Below are 25,716 nucleotides of genomic sequence, written 5' to 3'. Positions count from 1 at the left end.
GTGACGTAATAATAATCACAGTTAAATGAGGCGCACAGATAAAGTTTTACAGTTCATCTGATCAAAGTTAAGCGCCTATTATAAATGTACAATAATGGAGACATTTTATATAAAATGTACATAATAAAATAATTTGATATAAATTCCTTTTAGCAGTTCAATTTTGGTTTAAACAGATTTATAAAATATTGTTCTTTGGCTTTTCGTAATTGTTCATTTTCCTCTTTTATTTGGTAAAAAGGAAATATATAAAAATGTCCCTTGCCACAAGAATCAAAGTGTTCACTACATTGCGTGTTTCGTATGGTCGGATCCTTAATCTGTTGTTTGTGCACGCGAACACGATCGGCTAATTTGGTTCCGGTTTGTCCTACATAATTTTCCTCACATGTAGGACACGTCATACAGTATATAAGGTTTTTAGATTTACACGTCATAGAAGATTTAACGTCAAACTTCATTCCGTTTTTAAAAATAATGGTTTGGCCGGTTTTTAAAAATTGACAGGTTCCGCATCGTGGATCCTCGCACTTAGAAACCATCGGTTTCTCGGGGTTCGATGTAAATTTGGCAGTGGTAAGAATCTTTTTCAAATTGGGAGGTTGACGCCTGCTGTGTAGTATATCCTTTGGTTTAATAAGGTCCCTTAATGTTTCTGATTGTTGAATAATAGGGAAATATATATATATATATATATATATATAGAGAGAGAGAGAGAGAGAGAGAGAGAGAGAGAGAGAGAGAGAGAGAGATGCAAGAGCATACAGTATATATAATTATATATATACAGCATGCTCTTGCATATCGAATCAAGTGACAGATATAAACCTCATTTGTAAGTATGAAGGTTAATTGCTTCCAAATTAACGATTATTTTTGACAGTTTAGTAATTTTTGGAAACTTTCATTTTAAAGTCATCTATCTTATTTTCAATAAACTACCTTTTTTAGCCTTTCAAGATCACTTTTGTCAAGAATAAGACTCCAAAATGTTAAAAGTGGGCTATGTTCCCAAATCTCCCATTTAACTTTTTTATTCGGCGTAATTGTTGTTAATGCGTATTTCAAATCGGAAAACCTTTGAAATGATTATCTTAGATATCTTTCTTTATCTACATGTACCATTTATATTGATAAATAATGGCCAATTTTCACTCCTCTGTTTCACGTGACTTGCAAGTAAATATATTCGTGTCAAATATTAAATGTTTGACAACAAAACAAGACCGTAATGTCAATAAAACAGCTTGAAAGTTGAAAGATTTCTTTTCAGACTTACAAATATTAAAATGCATTTATTCGTTATTGAAAACTATTTAGCTGAAATTCATGTGGAGGCCTGTATGTTTTCTTATATCAATTCCCCATAATCACCTATAGACTTTATCAAAGCCCTATATTGTAAAACTCAACATAAACGATCGATACTAGAGGAAGAAGTTCATTTAAAATGGCGGAGTCAAAAGAAAGCAGCGATCAACTTGGGAAGGAATATTTTACTTTGAATTTTATTTACCTAAAAAATGGCGAATCAGTTAGAAAAATTTATCAGACGCTTGCCGATTGCTATAAGTGTGAAAGACAGATTAAAGTCGAAAAAAGGTAAGCAATTAATTGAAAGTTGAGGAAGACGTTCTATAAAGACGTTGAGGTTATTGGATATAGATTTTGTGTGAAAACTCTTTTCATAGATCTCATTACTTCGCTTGTAACGTTTTTTTTTACAATCAAGAATCTATATTTCATAAGAGTTTAACTTGTTATTTTTTGTCAAAATTGACAAAACAAATTACAGGTAAATCGAACACAAATATACCAAAGACCTTTAACAAAACCTTAGTTATCATGTATCTGTTTTCATTTTATTGTAATGGCTTGCTACATTCGATTTCTCTGATAACAATTTTATTAGCCAACATATTTGGAAAATGTATAGAGACACAAGATTTAGATGTAAAGAAGTAGACCTTTTTTGAATCGTGATGATATACGGAAGTGAATAAAGAAACTAGACAAGTCTTATTTAGAAATATAAGAATACACTGGGTAAAGGAAAAATATTCCAATTGGTCTAATTCTCACTTAGTTTCACCGGTAACGCATGCAGTTACTTAATTATATATCATACAACAAATTTAACATGCAAAAATGTTTATTATGAAGCCATCTTATGGTGTAAAATTGTGTTCCATTTGTGTCATTCAAAAGCATAAAGGAAAGTCACTTTTTGTTTGTTAGGAATTTAACAACTTTTATTATATCTTAGTAATGTATAAATTGGTCATTCTCAATGCACTTTAAAACGGAACTTAAAATAAAAAAAAACATTTCTCTCTTTTGGCCATAAGACAGTTTGAAATTTAGTTTTAAATATTTCTTTTGCATCAAATTCAATAACGATAAAATATATTTTATAGTATGCTCAACAAAAAGGAAGACAATAAATGAAGGCATTTAAAGTATACACTCGTATAAATATCAAAATTTTAAATCACATATTCACAAAATGTAATTCAAAGTGAGGATAAAACACATCTAAAAAAATATTTCATCAGCAAAACCATTGAATGAAGGCATAAAGCTAGCTATGACTGCATTTCTTTCATGAGATTTGTAAACTGAACAAAAGATACTCAAACCCGTGTGGATTAATAATGTTTGTTTGGTTCACATCAGTTATGTTCTATCAGAGTGTTTTAAAATACAGTCTTCATAACAAAATTAATTCTTTAATTTTTTTTTATTGACGACAAATATGAAACTTCTGGTGTAGATTACAATAATTTAGATATTATCTTATTGATTTTCAGACCAGGATCATGCTTATTTGGAACATAATATCAGCTGTGCTCTAACTATTGCGTCCTCATTAGAAAATGATTTGGTTAGAAGTATGCTTCTCCTGTTATTTTTGGAAAATAAGGTACAGCAGGATGAAAACATGTCATGGATGGAAGTCATTCCTAGAAAAAGGCCATCTTTCATTAAACCTGATAAACAGAAGAAAGAAAGTATCGAAATACATGGCGGAAGTATGATATCACCGGTCATATTTGTGAAACATTGGAATATAAAAGCAGATTTAGAATTCGAACAGAAAAAATCTCGCCTTATGATAAAAACTCATGAAATTATTATGATCCAGATTTATACAGCAAAAGAGTATATACACGACTATGTCATAAAAGATATTTAAAATGATTACACGTCTGTGTGCCTAAACGTGAGATCTAGCCCTAAATTATTCAAAGACATATCTTCACACAGGTATGATGATGAGCCAAGACATGTTAGGATACTGGCCAGTAAATGTGGTTTTTCAACTTTTGGTTATTTAAATAGTTTTTGTCTGAAGTTCCCAACAGATAGCCTAATTCTATTGAGATTAATTTGGTTTATGCAGTACAGGGATATTCATGTTGTTTACACACAGATAAGGTTTCAAAATCCCACGAAAGAGATTGAATCAAGATTCAAAGAGTTTGAAAATGTGTACGGAAATCATTGTGTTCTCTAGGTTATAAAGTAAAGGACCAAGTATCACAAGAAGTCATAGATGTTATAGATTGTCTATACCAAGGAAAAGTCATCAAACAAGTCCTCTTCAGTATGATGAAAAACGTCGCTGAAAAACCTTTCTTCAATTTTCCAGAAGAATTATGTGCAGCAGTAACAAAAATGACAAATCAAAATGGCCGTTATAATGAGAGTGACGTTTCTGAAAATCATTTAATGGAGAGGAAGGTTTTCCTAACACCTACAAAATTCGTTTTCTTGCCAAAGGAACCCGTATTTAAGAACAGAATTTTTCGTCAGTACAATGAAGATTTCTTTGTTAGGCTCGTCTATCGAGATGATAACTTTGAAAAAATTAGCGCAATGGAGTCGAGTACACTAAATGAGGTATTAGTTGATATGAAACAGATTTTCTTGGAGAGGTTTATCATTCAGGACCGCCATTACGAGTTTTTAGGTTGTTCCAACAGTCAACTACAAGAACATAGTTTCTGGTTCTTCAGCTCCTATGATGGAATAACAACAGACTACATAAGACACAAAGCTGGGGACCTATACAAAGAAAGATGTGTTGCTTCGTACTTGTCCCTTTTCGGACTCTGCTTTTCTTCATCGTTCCACACATTGAACATTGGGGAAAACGGGGAAGAAGTAAAATATGAAAGTGATGTCAAAAGAAATGGGTTTTGCTTTACTGATGGAATTGGAAAGATTTCAACAAGGCTTGCTGTCGAGGTAGATGCTTTATTTTTGTTTTGTTTTTTAAATTGTTTTCATTCTTTTCCTTACCTTTTTGTATATAATATACAAGGTAAATACAAAGGTCTCTGATGTTTTTTTTAAATATACCATACTAACCAAATAATAGAGCATAAAACGGACCTCTGGAAATGTCAGAGGTGGATATTTCCAAAAGTAGATTCAGATACCTAGTACTAGTACATATTACCTGATACATTTTGTAATTAAATCCGTATGTAAGATACATGAACATGTATTAATTCTCCTGAAAGGCAGACAAAACTTCCCATTATCAATTATCGAAAGAAAACAATTTTAGTATACCTGATCCTGCCTCTGATGATTTGAAGGTTAGCGTTTACTCTGCTCCTATTTTGTTTAGTTTTATGGACTTTTGAGTTTGAATGCTTTTCCTTATCTCCATTTATTCCATTGAATAAAATCAAAGCATGACAATATACAATGTGGTGCCTTTGACTTGAATAAAAATTTAGATATTATTTCCTTTTTATGACATAAAATCTACAAATGTGTTATAATTTGTCGGAAGGGGCAGTTATTAAAGGTCCGGTTGCGACGATATCCAAAATGAGACGTCAATCCTTACATTACATTTCATATTTCTTTTTTCCTTTTTATATATGATTATTTATTCTATCAATCTTGAGTATCAATTAAAATCCTAAGCCTTTTGATCTGTTGTGCTTAAAGTACAAAAGAGCCACTGTGACGTGTAGTATTTAATGGAGCAAATGAATATCGTGATAAAAAAAACACAAAAGGTTTTAATTTAAAAGCACAATCATTATCGTTTTAATAAAATATATGGATAAATATAAAAGTTGTCAAGTTGAAAAGTATATTTAACATTTTAATACTTATTATTTATGATGTATACGATACATATGATGGCTATGAATAAATGTAATTTAATCTTGTATTATAGGTCGATGCATATGATAACTAAAAATAAATTTAATCTTGAACTTCAGGTTTGTAAGATAATGGGCTTGAAGACCGTTCCATCTGCGTTCCAGATACGATATGGTGGATGTAAAGGTGTGGTTGCACAAGATCCTTCTTTTGGAACGGAGAGAAAGGTTCTTGTAATTAGAGAGAGCATGAAAAAGTTTGAGTCCAATTCCTCAAGTCTGGAAGTGTTACAGTATTCACGCCCAGGTATCAGGTTATGTTTATTTTTCCCCATATATTTTAATCAAATGGTGGTGTCTCCATACGAGTGAATTTCTCGAAAGGGTCGGAAAATAAATTTACTGATGTTGAAATTTTTGAATTATTGCTACATTCTCAGAACATGTCAACTAATACAGGTGCAAAATCACCACTCATTGGAATTAGAAACATTTTTTGAAAGGTCTTGTCTCCGATATCTGCATAAATGTTGTCGATTAGGATTTTAAGCATCATATCAAGATCAACTTCAGAGTAATTGTATGTAAAATCAGATTATTTATATAGAAAAAAAATTGATGACCAATCACAAGAAAGGAAAATTTTAGATTTCTATTTTTATTTAAAAAAAAACATTTTTCTATAAAATCCAACATCTTAGTTTTTTTTATTAAAGAAGACCACAGAACATTAACTGGCAAGATTGAAAATATGCAGCTTATGTCATTTTAGTCTGTTACAATCAAAATATTCATTGAAAGACAATGAAATGGGCGGGTGCAATTCGACGCGTGCTGCAGAGAAAACATTGGATTGAAATTCTTGTTTGATTTTTCAATGAGTATGCATACAAAATACGACGGTATCACTTGACTAGAGAATATACCGAGATGATATGAATAGGATTGTAAATAAAACATCGCTTCTTAATTAACGAATTTTTGTACATATCTCTAAATGGTATTTCGATTGATTAAAAAGGCATTTTTCATAGTACAAAAAGAAAAGTCTTTAGCCTTTCACTGTGTACAAAATGCGTCATCATTTACGATATCACATCACATTATTAAGTACATTAAGACCATTTAATTGCTTAGATCTTGTAGTTTCCGATTTAAGAAAGGACAAAACTGCATGTAATAATAAGTTTTGATGTAGTCCAGATCCATCTAATTGTTAAATCTTGCAAATAATAAATAACTTCATTTTCTGGTATAATGAAGACCTGGCATTTTTCTGTGACGTCAAAGAAAACATTAGCTGTATGAATTAGGCCTGCCTCATCGTTGTACATGTAGTCTTAAATTGCTGTAGATGTGGAGACAGGTCATTCGTATGAGACGGTATAAATTGAGGTCCCGTGTAACAGCGAACGCAAACACAAAAAGATCCCTCACTGCTCAGTGGGTCTGAGTGCCGAGTATAATTAATAATAATTGGTAGCTCTCCACCTGCAAGTGGTGGCGTCTCCATATAGATGAAAATATTCTCGAGATATGCGTAAAACAATAAATTTCCAACAGAGCAAATATATTTAGATACATTTAGTTTGTCACATTTTCTTTGATTTGTTTAATCAATTACAGGCCCACTGCACCTGAACAGACAAGTTATAACTTTGTTATCGGGATTGGAATTCCAAATGATGTGTTCCAAAATCTTCAAGAGACGATGTTGTTTGACTTAGCAGATATGTTTCTACACAACGACACGGCTCTATTGAGTTTAAAAGAGGTATTGATAGGAAATTTCCCAATTCATAATGACATATCATTTCGATAACAAAATTCATAAAGATCATCTTGGATTGGTTTCATGTATAAATACCAGAGTAGAAATAATTTTGAATTAAATCTTGTTAACATCAGAATCTGAAAAGTTTTACATATCATTTTCAGTTACCAATAGCAATCAATTTCAAAGATCTTTTCGAAAAAGGGGTAAACTTAGTTCGAGAGCCTTTTGTACGGTCTCTGCTCCTAGCAATATTCCAACAAAGAGCAGATGACCTTAAAAAGAGATCACGGATTCAAATACCTCTACATAATGGAAGGTATATGATGGGTACATCGGATGAAACTCAAACACTTAAATATGGACAAGTGTTTATTCAATATTCAAAAGAACTTGACCAGCCACTTAAAGACGTACAAATGGTTCTTGGCAAAGTTGTGGTCACAAAGAATCCATGTTTTCATCCTGGGGATATTCGAATTTTTGACGCAGTCAATAATCCTCATCTTAGACATATGGTAGATTGCATTGTTTTCCCTCAACTTGGTTCCAGACCACATCCTGACGAAATGTCTGGATCAGATCTCGATGGGGACGAGTATTTTGTTTGCTGGGATGAACGATTTCACGGATTCGAAAATCAAGAACCAGTGGTTTTTCCCAAGACAGCGAAAAAGTCTTCAATATCTAATGTTCATTTGACGGATATGGTGGATTTCTTGGTCAATTACATAAAAAATGACAACCTTGGAATTATAGCAAATGCTCACCTAGCTATGGCAGATAGTGAACCTAAAGGCATTTTTTTCCGATTCCTGTCGTGAGTTGGCCAGGAAACATTCCTATGCAGTTGATTTTCCAAAAACTGGAAATTTTGCACAAATAGTCAAAGATATTCGTCCCCAGAAGTATCCAGACTTTATGATGAAAAGGGATAAATTATCTTATTTCTCACCCCAAATCATTGGCAAATTATACCGCCAGTGTCTGCACTTACACAATGTCACCCAAAGAGAGAATGTTTTAGGATTTGATATATATATTGATGAAGACTTTGTATCACAATTGACTGGCAAAGAGGCTGAAGATGGAAATTTACAAAGAGAAGTTTATAATAACAAATTGATAGACATAATGAATGAGTATGGACTTCAAAATGAAAATGAGGCAGTCAGTGGGATTATACAATCACTGTCAAGTACAAAGAGTTTTCTAAAAGGCGAAAAATTTCAAATAGGGAAAACAGTTCGGGAGAAAGTATCAAAATTATTCAAAAGAACAAGGGCCATTTTCTTTGAGGAATTTGGTGAAGAAGATATGAAATATGAATTATTAGACCAAATGATTGCAAAAGCTTCTGTATGGTACACTGTAACTTATAGAAATCAAAACAAATCTAATGGCCATCTATTTAGTTTTCCCTGGGTTGTTGCCGATATATTATCATTGATGAAACATGAGAAAATACAAACCAATTCCATGGAAAAAATAGAAATATCCCTGAAAATGAGAATGACACGCTCAGAGAAAGAGCGCATGATAGGCTTAAAGTGCTTACAATCTTTGCGTCACTTAATTGAACGAATTAGACTCCGAAATCTACAATTAAAATGGATTGCTTTATCTGGAAATGATATTGTTCTACCTGATGAATATATTCAGTATTTGTATGTTAAAAGAGAAGACATAAAACCACTCATTTCAACCATACAGAGGTTTACAAATCCCATGATTCCTAGAGAAACCGATATATTTAGCGAGAAATTATGCTTTCCTATCAAACTTAAAGATGGTATGCATGGATATATTATACTAATTACAGACGTTACGATTGCAAACAAAAGTAAAGCAATCAATCAGGAACTCGAAAATTCATCTCTTACATCTGTCATCCAGTTTCTCCTTGAGGAAATTCGGGAGGGTTCTACATTTAACAGAGAAGCTGATGTCTTCGAACGTATGTTACCTCTACTACTTGTCAGACAATCTAATGTAGGGAAAATGGTAAGGAGAGAAAATGGAAAAGCAATGGTCTTACTTGATTGCTTGAAAAACGCCAGGCTTTATCTTAGAAATATAATGGCTTCTGCAGACTTGCCAGAGAGTTCATTACATTGGCTTATGAATAATACTGAGAAAATTGTAAAAAGATGTTTGGTAAAATACATGGAAATTACTTTTTCCTTATCAGTAGATACATCCAGATGTGAAGAGAAAGAGCAATTTTTCCAATCCGAATTTATGTTATTGCCAATCGATTCTTGGAACGCTGTCGAATTTGCGATACCTTATGTGGAATTCAAATTAAAGGAAAAAACTGGCGCAGATATTTTTATCTATTATGTAGAATTGAGAAAATCTAAGGTTTTGAAACTAGAAGCAAGGGGCACGAGTCTTCAGCTTGAGAATATACATAAGGCTCTATACGATATGTCGACAAAGTCCATTGCTAAAAGTATCACCTATAAAAAATTTGGACAAACAAAGGTGAATGAAGCACTTGCAGTCCTTTTTGAAGGATCTACACAAAATGATGATCTTGTACAATTTCAAACCTACGATGGTCATTGCCAAAAACATCATTTAGGAAAATTTAAATACCTTCCAATTTTAGAAATTTACAGTGATACTGATAGGGGAAATGAATTTCAGTGTGCATTTCATACGCAGTGGAAAAAAATCCAACATGAATACAGAGATATTTTTCATGGCGATCTAAACATTTCTCTTGTATTTGGAGCATTTTATATTATGGACACTAAAGAAAATAATTTGACAGTTTCGGAATTGAATGATTTTTTGAGAAAATTTGAAGAGAGGCGTACCCATGGTTATAAAATGGGGTGTGTACCTTACTCGTTTTCGTTTCTACCTATGCATAAACAGACAGAAAGTCTTTTGAAAATTCTCGAAACACACTTCGTTAAAGGTGATAGACAGAAAACAGTAAAAGTGAGAGTTGGAAATCAGGGTCTTTTTGATCTTGACGAAGATTTAAACATCATTCGTTTTAATGCTCCTGAAATAAAATGGTTTATTGGTCAAATAATCCGATTACTTTCGCAAAACAACCCTTCAGACCATATTGGTGCTCGTTGCAAAATTTTGTCGTATAGAAATCTTACCAAAAACGTCTTCATGCAATAGGAGGAAAACAAATGGCTTCAATATAGAAGTACGCCTCTCATACAAAGATTCAGAGGTGGCTTTTTCGTATGTTCTGATCGTGTTACCTATATTAGGGAGAAAGAAACACATATATATTCGAACGAAGACTTAAACATGGAAAATAAAGTGTGGCGAACCATGCAGGTTGAGGTTTCTAAAGTGAAAGAGTACGATGTTGAACAACGAACCGGTCGATGCAAGAAAATATCGGAGAGGACAGAACTGGCAATAATACCGTACATACCTGATATCAGATCGTCTATTGAGGAGATATATAAGTATTCCCAACAATTGTGGGAAATTGCTCTATATTTCGGAAAAGCATTTGACAGTTAGAAGTGATATTATTTGAATTTTTAACCTTCGAATGCAAAGGTCTTTTATTGTTAATGTTGGTAATTGCAACTTTTAGAAGTAATATTATTTGAATTTTGAACCTTCAAATACAAAGGTCTTTTTATTGTTACATGTAGTGTTGGTTATTTCCATTTGATCAATACATCAAAATATACCGGTAGTGTCAATGATACCACTAATTTAACTTTTTAAAAACTTTCTTTTTGGTTTTACGTAAATGAAAATAAACTGCATTATTTAAGATTTTTAGCCATAGATATAACCAATTTCGCTAAAGGATCTTCGTGTGGGGCTTTAAAGATATGTGATTATGACAAAGATGTTATTCTGGAATCATATGTTGTATTCAGTTGCATCACAGTGTTATCATCATACCTTAATGCTAACAACTGAATGAATTTTAATTAATTGTTCTGACATCTTTATTGAATATATGAAATCAATTATATGTGGGAAAAAATGAAAGATTATAATAGCCTCATGATTGTTTTGTAAGGAAAATCGAAAGGAAATAATACAAGTATTATAGAGAGATTTTGGTTTTTTCTCTTTTTTAGGGGGTGGGGGGTGGGGGCTTTCCTTTCTAAATTTCCTTGATTTGTCACCATATTTCACATATTAACCGGAAAATACGAATTCCACGAGCATTCACGTTCATCTGCAGCTAACAAGCACGATTTTTCCTTGGACCTCAAACTCTAGGTGGCCTCATATGAAAATAAATTTGCTAATAATTCTACCTGTAAATTCATTTTCATATACATGTACGTTGTCTCATGGGAGTAGATGAGTTAAAAAGAAAAAATACACTGTGAAATAACAAAAAGTAATTTTTTTGTATTCTATCAGATTGGAAGGAATTACTTTTGATCAAATACTTTGAAGCTCAATGTTTTGCAATGTTCTTACAAAATAATAAAATGAGTTCTTTGGTTTTAGTATATGAAAAGTAATATTATGTCGCAGCTATTGCAGGAAAATACATAACCCTTGTAAGCGACTCTGTAATGCTTATTATGCAATAACTACTACATGTACGTAACTTCTGTACTTACAAACAAAGAAAGTCATTTTACTATTTTTTTTACATTTATATCCTTGGTTAAATTTTTTTTTTTAGGAAATTAATTACATGTATGTTAAATACTGTATTATAGATGTGTGTGTCATATAATGGACGTTTTCGAAAAGCACTAACTATTACAATCGACGAATTACTTTTACACCTTGAAAATATACAGAAGCTCCTTTGCAATGAAAATATTTCGCATATCAATTTATAGAACGATAAAAATGGGCCATTTTAAAGCCCAGTTTACGTTATGTTGACTAGGAAGGGAACAACAATAATCATATTCTCAACTCCCTCCCTTCCAGCTTGACGAACTCCTGTCGAGTTTTCCTTCCGGAATATTTTCCATCTTTATTCGATTCTTTTAGACAAATAAAATGAAAAGAGATAACGTTTCAATAGTAAGCTGATTTATATTTTTTTAACTAGGCCATGTGCTCAAGTGAGCGATGTGGCCCATGTGTCTCAAGTCACAATGGGTTTTGCGTTAGAATGATGAAGTAAATTGAACATGAATCCTACATAAAAACTTCTGAAACGTTGATTGTGGTGTATAAAACATGGGATAAAAAGAATCTCACATAATTTGTAGTTAGATATGATTTTTATCCAACTCATTGTATGTTATATACCCTTAACAAGGCTCGGGGATATAAAATAAAACACACAACCCGTTGAATAAAAATCATATCCAACTACAAATAATATGATATCCTATATTTCGCTTCTGCACTTCCACGGTATTCGACGTTCGTAACGTCAAAATAAAACATAATCTTTAACCTTTTGACCCACTTTTTCTGTTATGGTGTTTTGAATTCTGTAAATATTCACGCAAAATTCACAAAAATGAGTTAAACATAGTTTCACAGTCGATAAACTAGATTTATCGGTTGTAAACAACGGACTGTAAGCTATAGTTTACAAGATTAATCTATATTTTACATCTGCATACCATAATTAATGCGATAATCTATGTTTCTGAACCGTAAACTATACTTAACACTGAAAACAGTCATTTGCAGTTGCAAAACATAGATTATCTAATGAATACACTTTCACGATTTGTAAACTATGGTTTACAACTGTAAAATAGAGTTAACAATCTGGTAAATATAGTTTCATGATTTGTGAAACTATGATTGAACTCTTAACTATAGTTCACGATTTTAAGTTATAGTTAACAGACGTGAATCTATGTTTATCAACAAAATCTATTGTAAAGGTTTTATTACAGACAAATAAACTTAGATTATCATTCATAATTGATTGATAGTATATAGTTTAATGTCACTCTCGTGAATATTTTAATCATATGGAGAAGCTCTCAAGGATTAGAATGTGTAAAATGTAAAGTAAGCGTTGAAGTTATATATTGGATTTATTTCTGGGAAAAGTCGAATTTTTTTTTACGCTAGAAGAATAGAAAACTATTTCTTTATAACTTTTAAATCCTTAAATAACAACATATGTTGCCTCTACTACTTGTCCGACAATCTACTGCAGGCAAAATAAAAGGAAAAACAAGTGTATTACTAGATTGCCTGAAAAATGCTAGGCTTTATCTTCAAAATATCCTGGCTTCTGCAGACTTGCCAGATAGTTCATTACATTGGTTAAAGCTATATATGCCGTATTAGTGTTTTATTTTAAAAGTTATAAATATATGTGGTGTCTCATCAAGTTATATAAGTTATATACTTTCTGCAAATAAGACAATTCCCCTCCATCACTTTTAAAAGTTATCAAATATTATTTGGTAAAAATTATTTTCTCTCCGTGTCGGATAAAAAACCGCCTCTTATTGAAATATTCATGATCACGTTGTCTCGCATGTTTACAGCAAACAATGGTCCAATCTCGTGAATGAACCGAAAAGCATGATGGTCTACTACGTTTTTACTACAAACACGTGAGTTAGGGATTGTCAATATTGAGAGCACCTCAGAGTTGGTTACTTTTTGTGCCGAGGAATAATCAAGTGCAATTGTCTTTTCAATGGAAGTTTTCGGTTGGGTGAACTTGTACAGATGTCAGCGACTATGGATAAAGAAGTGTGGAAACCATGTTGTGCCAAAATGAAATAACTAATACAAACAAATGATATAATTTGATCAATCAAAATGGTTATTAGATACATTCGATTCTGCATTTCTTAATGGTTCAAAACAACAAAAAGTATTCCACAGAATATCATGTATAAATCTGCACAATACACCGAATGCCAAAACCAGAATACTACTAAATAATATAAATATATTCTTTACATATGAACCACAGTATTTCTGACCCCTTGAAAATAATATAAAAAATCTTGCAAGTAGGTTATCAGCATTGGCTCGGGCTAATTCGAAAGTGAAATTTGGAGTTTGGCAGTAAATTGTAGTGAATGAATAAAATTTAGTTGTGAAAGATATTTGAACCTATTTTACTTGTCAGATATCTTCGAGCTAGTTGATTTTTATTCTAAATGCTCTATCCCCCCACCCACTTAAAAAAAAACCGATGCTACCTACCTGAATTAATTTTTCTTAATGGTGTTCATCGAAATGCTTGGTTGTGCCCTCAAACTGGAATAGTTTTTAGAGGCCTGGAAATCCTTGACCAATTTTATTTTATTAGCCCAACTATATTTCTAAGAAGGCAAGATGTATGGTATGTAAGTTTCATCTACATATATTATGTAGTTCATATTAAAAAACCAAAAGGGATAATCGACGATATCCCATTCAGGGTGTAAACATAGCAGTTTAAGTTACTTTCCATACATTGTACTTGACATAAAATATTTTTTGCGCATAATGCGCTCCATACTGAAGATCCGTAAATGTTCACCCAACCGAAAATGTCCACTAGCAGTACAGCACGAGGAAACCCTAAACAAACGGACCTGTACAATGGAGTGGGGAAAACTTTAATTTTCATCCTTGTTAATCATTTGTATGCAAATATGAGCATGGGATTAGTAGATAATAATGTACATAATGCATCAAGTCTTTCTGAGGGCGATTTAAAAAACTAGCCTTTTTGAAAAAACACATGTAGTATTTTTATGTAGTAACCCATAAATGCATTAAATGCAACTCATTGAGCTGATTGGTTTATTTGTGTCCCTCACTGAACAGACGTCACAAAAAATATTTTCCTCGACCTGATGATTCTCGCGATGCTTTTCCCGCGCACATGCGCAGATCCAGGATAAACGTCAATCCTTTATAAATATGCATGAGAATATCGTGTTATTTTCCTGATCAGTACTATGTTAATACCGAATAAAATTTCGTCGAATTTGCAAGAATGCTTCATTTTTGGTAGCTTATCATACTCCAGAAATTTTGTTCGGTTTCAGCTGTGCAAAAATACTGTTTAACACGGCATACATATCTTTAATAAATAGTAATAAGGAAATTGTAAAGAGATGTTTGGTAAAATACATGGAAATTACTTTTTTCTTGTCAGTAGATACTCCCAGATGTAAAGAGAAGGAGCAATTTTTCCAGTCCGAATCTATGCTATTGCCAATCGATTCTTGGAATGCTGTCGCGTTTGCGACACCTTATGTGGAATTCAAATTAAAGGAAAAAACTGGCGTAGATATTTTTATTTATCATGTAGATTTGAAAAAATCTAAGGCTTTGAAACTCGAAGCAAAGGGCACGAGTCTTCAGCTTGAGACTACCCATAAGGCCCTATACGATATGTCAACAAATTCCATAGCTAAAAGTATCACGTACGAAAAATATGGACAAACAAAGGTGGATGAAGCACTTACAGTCCTCTTTGAAGGATCTACACAAAATAATGATCTGGGAGAATTTCAAATCTACCATGGTCCTTGCCAAAAACATCATTTGGAAAAGCCTAAATACCTTCCAATTTTGGAATATTACAGTGATACTAATAATGGAAACGCATTTCAGAGAGCATTTCATACGCAGTGGAGAAAAATCCAAAAACGAAAAACGAATACAGAGATATTTTTCATGGCAATCTGAACATTTCTCTTGTATTTGGGGCATTTTATGTAATGGACATTAACCCCTTCACTTCCGTATCGGTCAAATTGACCGGTGGCGCGTTAAAACACGACTTCGCGAAAATAAGATCTCCGTATCTATTTAATGGTAGCATGAAGGTATATAAACTATATATCATCTTTTTGGAAATTTTCTCTACTTTTAAAATATCTAAAAAGATTATGTCTTGATTGCCGGTGTAACGACGAAAAGTGACCCCCGTAGAAGATTGACCGGGGGTCATTTTTCTACGTAGAAATTTGACCCCCTGGTCAATATTCTACGTAGAATAATGACCCACCTTTCTGTAGAAATTATGGCCTTGGGGTCATTTTTCTCCGTGTGCATTGTAGAAAAATGACCCCGTAGAATAATGACCCCTTGTCATTTTTTTATGCAAAAACATTCGTTTTGGTAGAAATATTCTTGTTAGGCGAATGTACTCGTATACGGGTAATATCAAGCTGCCTTATGCTTTGAAGTGTTATTTCTAAAAGCTTTTAAGGCTAGATAACGAAATCAAAGCTATACAATACCTTATATTAATTATAATACAAACTGTTTTATCCCCATTTCAGGAAAACAATATTAAAATGTTCTAACTAAAGGCTATATTAGAGCAAAGATACGCGCATTCATAGAAACGTTTATAACATTTTATACAGTAGGTTTTCACAGTTGTCATTTTAATCTTAAAGAAAGGTTATTTTCTAGCTGGTGTCAAAAAAAGTTCCATAATTAATTTCAAATCTCTTTGATTTTGTCCTGGATAAATAATTTGCAAAAATCAAAATAAAGTTTTATTTTTCAAAAGTTTAACGTTTTTGATCCCTACTTTTAAAACTGGTGCAAGCTTAGAAAATTAGATCTTATGAAAATATTTGCTTTTCTATAGTTTCAAACTTCTCATAAAAAAATTCGGGATGATCTAATTGTAAAAAAATAAGTACGAAATTATATTGCCTCTGACCTATGAAACAAGGGAATTAAAATGTGGTTAGCTCAAAACCTGTAAAATGTCTTTTGTATTTTGCTAGTGTCAACAAAACCTTAACAAAATGGGGTTGTAGCAAAAAACATGATTAAATACAAAAAAGGAGTGCGCGTCTTTCCAAAAATAGGCACATGTAATATCGTTTTCCCCGTTCTACATGTACTTACATATAATGATTTTAGGGTTTTTTTACCAATAGAAAATAAAAAAAATGTTGGGTGATGAAAAATAGATAACTTAATGTTATTTTTATGCCCCTGTAAACGAAATTTCGGGGGTATATAGTTTTTTACCCGTCCGTCTGTTTGTATACTTGACCGCATTGATCTTGTCCATATCTTTAAACTGGGAGGGACTATGGCTTTCATATCTTACAGTAATTTTTATGACAAGACCCTTTTTTGTGTACAACCAACTTTGACCTAATGACATTGACCTTAGAGTTTGAGACACTTTTACCCCCGAATTCCACACTTTTACGTTAGCATTAACTTTTGGACGGTATGTGCTAGCACTTTATATCGAAGCAATGGCATGATAGACTAATAGAGTTCATTGATTTGCAAAGGTAATGTCTATAAAATCTCAGAAGAAAGGGGGTGTAACAGCACAATTGGTCAGGTGTCTGTGGGCTAAAAAGTGTTGAAAAGGGAAGTATTTTTTGAATTTATAGATATTAGGTTTAACTGTTATTCAATCAGATGTAAATTTTTGCCAGTTTTGGAGGATTTTTTAATATCATCATAAGAACGTTCTCGATGTGTATGGCATTTCCTGTATATGCATGAAAAATTTAAGTACTTTATATAAGGTAGTTAAAATATGTGTATTTTAAAGCAGAATGCATAACCCCGCACCTCCAACTGGCGTTTGAATTTCATAAATATTATGGATTCTGTTGAAAATTACGCCAGACAATGAGCCAGATATGAAAAAGAAGACGTTGACACTTTGTCAGAATGTATTAAATGTATCATATCCATGGATCTATTACTATTAAAAGATTGAGGGGCAATATGAAAACCATCTATCCTTCTGTATGCAATAATCCAGAAGTGAAAAAAAGAATTAAATAGATTACATGATCAGTACGTGCTGGTGCCTGCCGACAAAGCAGGTAACAATATTGTCTTCGTTTGTAAGGCTCATTATACAAATACTATTTCAAAAGACCTTGGGTTAAATTCTACAAGTGTTAATCCTTCTTATACTCATACTTCTCTTTCTGAGGAAGAAATTCTTGAAAATCATATGTCAGTTTTGAATATTTTTAATATTCCACAGCGCCAAAATGAATTTGAAATACCCTATATATATTGGATACCGAAACATCGTGAGAATCCTTACAAACAAAGACACATTGCGGGTTCCCGTAAATGTTCAACCATCCCTCTTTCGTTATATCTCACTATGATATTGACAGAAATGAAGGAATAACTTCAAGAGTACTGTGCAATAATATATTCAAGAAGTGGTGTGAATCAGATGCGGATACTCAAAAATTCCAAAGAACTTTTGAACAATTTGAAATCACAAGATTTTACCAAAATCTACAGCTTAAAAACTTACGACTTTTCAACTTCATACACAACCATTCCCCACGATAAAAAGACTTTTTTTTATATCATTGACAGCTGCTTTTTCAGTAAAATAGAACTCGTTAATTCTCTTACCTGGAAATTGGTCATTTGAAAATTTTTTTTGTTGAAACACACTCTGATTACACACACAAGTACTCTGAATTTGACATCAAAAAGATGCTTAAGTTTCTGATTGAAAAAATCGATGTGGTTTTTGGAGACCAGGTCTTCAAACAATCTATTGAAATTTCCATATGGGTACCAACTGCGCTCCGTTATTAGCAGACCTATTTTTGTATTCAAATGAAGCAGAAGTTGTGCAAAATCTTATGCATGAAAGAAGAAAACACTTGCTGTGGCCTTCAGCTCGACATTTAGATATATCGACGACGTATTGTCAATTAACAATAGTAATTTCCATTCCTACTTCGATACGATATATCATGAAGAGCTTGAGATAAAAGATACTACAAAGTCTGACACATGTTTCATACTTTGATATTTTATTTGAAAAAGACGTAAATGGTAATCTCACAACCAAGTTATATGATAAACGTGATGACTTTAACTTTCTATCGTCAACTTCCCTTACTTATGCAGCAATAAACCCTCATCACCTGCATACGGAGTATATATATCTCAGTTGATTCGATACGCAAGAGCATGATATACATATAAACATTTTTTTAAATGGGGTAAATCATTGACAAGCAAGTTGATGAAACAAGAATATTCGTTAAAAGTCATTTCGTTAAGTTCTTTGGTCGATACAATGACATTGTCAGCCACAGGCACCTGACGTTACTTATTTTTCTTTTAATAAAAAAAAATACACATACCTAATAATAAACAAGGTACCCATCGAAACCCGCCATCAACGTAATATACATGTAAGAACATTCATTTTATTTTTCTCAAAATAATTTCGATATAGCTTGATCAAAGCGATTGTATTTTATTAACGAAGATCGGCCTGATCATGCTAGCTGATCAATGAACATTTTCGAGACAAATTGAGTCGGTTGTAAGTCCCTACTTACATGCACTAAATATAATAAATAACACTGTCATTATTGATGTTATTTAAAGTATGTACGCACGTGTGTGAGAAGGGGGGGGGGAGGGAGGTCCACACTAAAATTATCCCAGGAAGTGCTGAGATCTGCAATTTTATGTATTGCAATAAAGAAGTGGCATGGCGACATTTTTATTTTTTTTTCTTGGTGACAGATTATACATATACATGTTGCATAGGCTTATGTTTGATTTCCTTTCATATCCTTTTATCAGTGTGACCCCTCTCCTTTTTCAATTATTAAGCATATGCCAGGTATATATATATATATTTATAAGAAGTGTTTTATCTTTCCATTTTGCATTTTTTTTTCATTTCTATAATCGAAATATTTATTAAAATTTCAAAGTAATTATAACACGCCGCTTTAGATCCACCACAAAACTGACAAATACGGAATTCCCATTAGCATATTGATGTAAACTTCCAGCCCCCCTTTGGCGATTTCTCGGAATGTTGAAGCAGTATGTCTAGTTTGACGAGGGATTTTCAATATTTGCAAGTGTTATGCGCCTTTCTGGCTGCAGTGTCCTTAAGTTTAGACCTCGAAAGACTGGCCACAGAAAGAATATGGTTGCAGGGAATTTATTTGACGGAGTTTCAGACGAAAATACAAGTGATGACCTACTTCGAAAATCCAAGATGGCGGGTTTCGATGGGTACCTTGTTTATTATAAGGTATGTGTATATTTTTTTTTTATTAAAAGAAAAATAAGTAACGTCAGGTGCCTGTGTTGTCAGCGCATACAATTTATCATTGAGACAAATGCTGACTGACGTTTTTCGTGCTAATGGTTAGTCCATTATTTTTACATTGAATTGACGATGGATTTTTCCCTTATTTCCCGATCATGACAAGGATCACACGGCGGATGTGACCGGTGAGCAGGGGATGCTCACTCCAACATGGCACCTGATCCCAACTCTGATGTTTTGGAGGTCCGTGTTTGCACTGTTCCTTTTTTGTATTGTTCTATGGACTTTGCATTGATATTGAATACTGTTCGTTAGCTCCATATCCTTCTTCCATACAGATGTATATGTAAGTTTAAATGTAAGAGCTAATTAAGGGAATTGAATTTATATAGTTAAATAACGTTGCTTTTCTTGCTTCTATGCTTTTTTGATCTGTAAAACATTTCAAAGTTTATAGTTATCAGAAACATATCATGCCATTTTTGGAACAAAACCTTTGAATGATAAAAAACACCAAAAAATATAAGAATAAATTTATGCTCCTCAATAAATAAATACATGTATTCATTGATAGTGATGCTACTATTAAGATATGCAATCAAATATATGTTGGAAAGGCTTAAAGTACATAAAAAAATTCCCCCTACTTGAAAAATATCAGGAGGCACATATATAAGGTTTTAATGTATAAAAAAGTAGGGGGTCAAAATTCTATGGGGGTCATTTTTCAACGTGTGTGGAGTCATAGAATTACATACTGGTCTGGAATGTTTTTCTACAGTCGAAAAATGACCCTACTTGTCGTAGAATATTGACCCGGGGTCATTTTTCTACGTAGAAAAATGACCCCCTGGTCAATATTCTACGGGGGTCACTTTTCGTCGTTACACCGGTATTTAATCGATTTTACGTTGTAAAGACAAACGTGACTTTTTGAAAATGGCGTAATTTTCCAAAGCGATTGCCGATTTTCCAGACGACTGACAATTTTTTCCTGTTTAACTTTATGAAGAAAGCATGGTATATTCTTAAAGCATATTTTCTCTAGTTTTAAAATATGTAAAAATTATTGTTATTACTTTAAGGTATATTTTAAAAACAAGAATTTTCTTGCACTTATGTGTTTTTTCTCGGTTTTATTCGTAATGTTTAAACAAAGCTCAGTTTTATGTTTATTTCTGTGTTGAAATAGGGAAAACAAAATAAAGCTGGTAAAAGTGGAGAAAATTTCCTTTCCAACAAGCCCTTACAGGCCTTCTTACACTCAGTATTTTCTTAATTACGATAATTTTAATTTGTGACCTTCGCATAGTTTTTATGGAAAAATCGGTCAATATTTACCATGTAACGTCAAGGTCGATATTGTTGCGTCTTACTCGAAACAACAAATTCTTTTATAAGACTTTTTTGACCATTTAAATATATATTTTTTACTGAAATAAATGCATAATACAAAAATACATTTAAAAAAACAAATATTTACTATCGTTCTGCCTTTTGTGTGAAATGAAATGTCAATTTATTCATCCACATGTAATGATGAAAATTTCATGTAGTGATGTACAATGTTGAGAAAAATTGTAGATTCCCTAAACGTCGATCTTTAATCATAGGGGCTTGTCTTCCGGATTGATAAATGTAAAATAATTTTTCAAAAATTTGTATATACATTAAATACACTCTAAAAATTGCTTTAATAAAGATTCTGACATGATCAGGCGAGAAAAATAATGTTTTAAAAAAAGTACTACACCTATATACATAAACTCTCAAAGGGACGCAAGCTGACATCTTGGAAAAAATACCCCCTCCCACTTCAGCACCTATTTCTGGACTCTAAGGCATTAATTTATTTAGTTGCCACAGTTCTCTTCCCTACAGTGATGATTTTCCTAAATGTTGATGTGGTTGTCATTCGTGGACACGCGTTTAATCAACAGAAAACGGTTACAATTTCTTTGACTTGGAGCTCATCTCGCTGAATCGACCTCAAAAGAACGGAAGTTGACAGGGTTGCATGGTAACGACGCAAGGGCAATAATCGTGGTATAGCCTATAGCGTGCTTTTAGAGCAAGTGTCCTGTAAATTATGTAACAAATCACTTATATATTAAATGAGTCTTGACAATTTAGCCTGTGAAACCAAACTTTAGCCGGTATTTATCAGTTTTTACTGTCCTTTTCTTGTCGGTAAACATTTTTTCCGCGAAGCTGGGAGTCCTTTGGTGTTACCATTTGCTTTCGATTACCCTCTGTGTTTTCCGTATACAAAAGTCAACTTCCGTTCTTTTGAGGTCGATTCAGCGAGATGAGCTCCAAGTCAAAGAAATTGTAACCGTTTTCTGTTGATTAAACGCGTGTCCACGAATGACAACCACATCAACATTTAGGAAAATCATCACTGTAGGGAAGAGAACTGTGGCAACTAAATAAATTAATGCCTTAGAGTCCAGAAATAGGTGCTGAAGTGGGAGGGGGTATTTTTTCCAAGATGTCAGCTTGCGTCCCTTTGAGAGTTTATGTATATAGGTGTAGTACTTTTTTTAAAACATTATTTTTCTCGCCTGATCATGTCAGAATCTTTATTAAAGCAATTTTTAGAGTGTATTTAATGTAGATACAAATTTTTGAAAAATTATTTTACATTTATCAATCCGGAAGACAAGCCCCTATGTCTTTAATTACTAAAAAAAATCAGATTTTAATATAGTTGTATCTTGTTATATTGTATACTTAATTTGCAAATTAATTAGATCTATATTAGCACGAAATTTAACAAAACAAGAATTCGCATTTATAAATAAATACGACTCATCATTGTATGAGTTGATACGAATTGAAATAACCACGTGTTTCCGCTATGGTAGCAGTAAACAAACAACATGATGGTGATCCGAAATCTGAACGTCAATTTTCATGATTATTTCACGACGAAGATCATCACATCAATGAATCAAATAATACGGACATCCTTTGGTATTAGCAGGTGAGAATACGTGTATATTGACTGAATAGTTTAAGTTTAAAACGCAATTAGTTCACGTTCAAAAGAAAACTAAATGTAGACATGTACATGTACTAGATCTTCATATTTCAGTGTGCGTATTTCGTATTGTTCAGCCAATTTTGTGTTGCTTTTGAACTTTGATGCTTTTAACAAACACTCGTAAGTTCAAAGTAAAATCAAAGTTGCCATAATATTAAATAGATAGTTGTTTTCAGTATGTGTGTACCAGTGTGTACATATACCACTTTCACTTTGAATTTTTAGGGTGCTGGCAACATATGGAACAATACTTTCATCTGTGAATACCCACTTGCTAAGCCCACCATGATCTACGAATGCCAATTAATATGTAAGGACACCAATGAACAGGTAAATTTTTGTTTTGTTGTTGAAAATTTCTGTATTTCTAAAATTTCAAAAAATAAAGTCAAATTTCATGTGCGTCATTCTCATGATAAATCATTCATACGAGTTTATAAACATTTGATTTATATTTTGAAAAATAAGTGTTTGAAACACATAATACTTATGATGCTTGATTATTCATACAAACACATTATTTAAACACGTAATATCTATTTGAATGAATGCCGAGATATGAAACAAGCTGTTTTTATAGACTGCTGTTGTATTTCCAATCTGCATAAAGTTTGTGGTTAGAATTTCCATCTTCTCATTTTTTCAGACACTTTCCAATTATCGTACATCATATATATGGGTGGTCAAACTCACTGGATGGTTTATCAACACTCCCATGCTCACGAACAGCCTTGCCCCAGGAATTTTGCCCTGAAGTAACATTGCAGTCTATTGTCTCCCTTCTTTTTACAACCCTGGCAGCCATGCAGGTATGCAATCTATGAAAGCCATGAAGGGACATAGAATTTTTAAAAATTTATAAAAGTAAACCAAGTTCTCGATTTACACAATCCATTCTCTCGGATTGACAATCTGTTATAACAAATTGCCAATTCATATTCTCACAGATTATCTTCCCTCAAATTACACAATCCATTATCTCAGATTGTATAATTCATTCTCTTAGTTTAATTGACACGTTCCCTCGGAATGTAAACCCTTCCCATGATTTCATTAAAATTATTTATCTGTACATATCGGATATGGTAATACATGTTTAAAGAATAGAATATTGTAGTATTTTACATCCAACCTTTTATTACATATTACCATATTACCAAAATGAGAAAAATACATGAACATTTTCAAATCCATATGCTAGTACTGATATTTGTACAACAAAAAATCTTAGAGGTTTTTGGTTACGTGTATATTAAGATAATTGAAAGTCCGATATAGTAAAGTGAATATGGGTCCTGTGTAATCATAATATTTCTAAAATAAATATACATTGAATTAGTTATGAAAGAGGTTGGAAATGACCGGTTGCTGAAACAAAATAAAAAGAAGTGAATGCACTAATTGATTAAAATGGTTGGATGTATCTGTACATATATGTAATAAAATTCAAGAGCACAGATTGCCAAAATCATAGGACTGACGTTGTAACAAATCGAGATCTCGAATTATTAATCTGTGAAAATGAATTACCAGTATGTAATTCGAGATCTCAAATTATGAATCAAGGGGGCGAATTAGTAATCTGTAAGATCGGATTGTGTAATTTGAGATCTCGAATTATAAATCGAGGGAATGATTTAGTATCCGTGGAATTGGATTGTCTAATTTGAGATTTCATTTTTAACTTTTTTGAAAAATTGCTGTGTCCCTTCATGGCTTTCATTGCAATCTAATTAAAATTAGATCTTCCATCCACTGCCAGATTTTTTTTATATATTGCGATAGCGTAAACAGAGGTCTGGCTTTAGTCAGATTGCCATATATGCTATTTGTTTTAGTTCAGTAATTTTACCATAATGGTTTACTACAAGGTTGTTGAATTATCAGTCCTGATACATTGACTTAACAATATCATTTAACTACTTGAATCACACAATAGATGCAATCTTAATTTTAAAAGGAAAATCAAATAAATGTAGTAATTTTAGCATTCTTAATTTTATTTATAAATGTAAATTCATATACACAATGATATGTATCTGTTTCAAAATATTTAAATCTTTTACAGGATAGAAGCTGATCACTTGAACTTGAAAGTAAATTATAATGTCTTGGACAAGTCAAAGAATTTCCTCCAGTCTTACAGAGAAGTAACAGTTGATAAGAGAATGGTGGGCACAAAGTAAAAGTGCTCTTCAACATTTTGTTGAAGATTTCAGTCTGATTTGGAATTCATCTTGCAATATATCTGGATTTGTATATTTGGATATAAGCATCAAATTTTCAACTTATTGACTAAACAGTTTTGGGCTAAATATTGCCAATGTTATTTATTATTATCATTTCCTTCCAAGATAACATGTCAAGTCTTTATTGTACCCCTTAAGCTCTGTTATACCAGAAAAATCTTGTAATGAAATCATTTAGTTTTTTTTCTTGTTAGATTAAATCCATGAAAATAAAGATTATTTTTAATGGCATCAAGAGAATGGATTTCTTGTTTAACAAAAAGATTGTATACATGTTTTGCTAGGGGTTTGTAAGAAGCAGACTAGAATTCTTTGCTTGCAAATTTTGTCGTTCGCCATTTTTATTACGTCAACTATTACATGATTTATCCATGTATGAAGCATTTCAAAATTGATATTTACTTACAGTTTAAAGCAGAATTCTGTACTGATATGACCTTGACCCCCTGAAGAACAAGAGTGTCAAGGTCAATTTTTTTAATACAAAAATGTTCTTTCATCTTTATGGCCCATATATATCTTACAAACAATATCATGAAATATACAAAAAGTGTCTAGAA

The 25,716-nt window shown here is 32.4% G+C and overlaps 1 protein-coding gene and 1 long non-coding RNA gene across 4 annotated transcripts; both read left to right on the top strand.

The window, feature by feature from the left end:
- Positions 1-1,523: 1,523 nt before the first annotated feature.
- LOC134228365 (uncharacterized) lies at positions 1,524-7,727 on the top strand. The gene is made up of 6 exons (XM_062710025.1): positions 1,524-1,602; positions 2,811-3,011; positions 3,518-4,251; positions 5,250-5,443; positions 6,756-6,903; positions 7,068-7,727. Exons 1-6 carry the CDS (start codon positions 1,524-1,526, stop codon positions 7,725-7,727), a joined length of 2,016 nt encoding a protein of 671 aa, XP_062566009.1.
- Positions 7,728-22,632: 14,905 nt separating this feature from the next.
- LOC134228364 (uncharacterized) lies at positions 22,633-25,453 on the top strand. 3 transcript variants are annotated; one of them, XR_009983972.1, is made up of 4 exons: positions 22,633-23,027; positions 23,133-23,237; positions 23,554-23,716; positions 24,976-25,453. It is a non-coding gene; the product is annotated as an uncharacterized LOC134228364 (long non-coding RNA). The 3 variants fall into 3 exon arrangements; XR_009983971.1 differs by having other exon boundaries at positions 22,636-22,847; XR_009983970.1 differs by having other exon boundaries at positions 22,642-23,237.
- The last annotated feature ends 263 nt before the right edge of the window (positions 25,454-25,716 follow it).

The sequence above is a fragment of the Saccostrea cucullata genome, unplaced genomic scaffold (genome assembly GCF_032062105.1).
Source record: "Saccostrea cucullata isolate Sc308-1 unplaced genomic scaffold, CSIRO_AGI_Scuc_v1 ctg5299, whole genome shotgun sequence".
In the NCBI taxonomy this organism is placed as follows: domain Eukaryota; kingdom Metazoa; phylum Mollusca; class Bivalvia; order Ostreida; family Ostreidae; genus Saccostrea; species Saccostrea cuccullata.
The sequence above is the reverse complement of the archived record's forward strand: the minus strand, read 5'-3'. Positions and strand labels throughout refer to the sequence as shown.

Excerpts from the sequence above, each read along its gene's own strand:
- LOC134228365 (XM_062710025.1), top strand. The coding sequence starts at position 1,524 with ATGGCGAATCAGTTAGAAAAATTTATCAGACGCTTGCCGATTGCTATA. Across the intron at positions 3,012-3,517 it reads TGATAAACAGAAGAAAGAAA|GTTATAAAGTAAAGGACCAA; the intron begins GTATCGAAATAC and ends TGTGTTCTCTAG. Across the intron at positions 5,444-6,755 it reads TATTCACGCCCAGGTATCAG|GCCCACTGCACCTGAACAGA; the intron begins GTTATGTTTATT and ends AATCAATTACAG.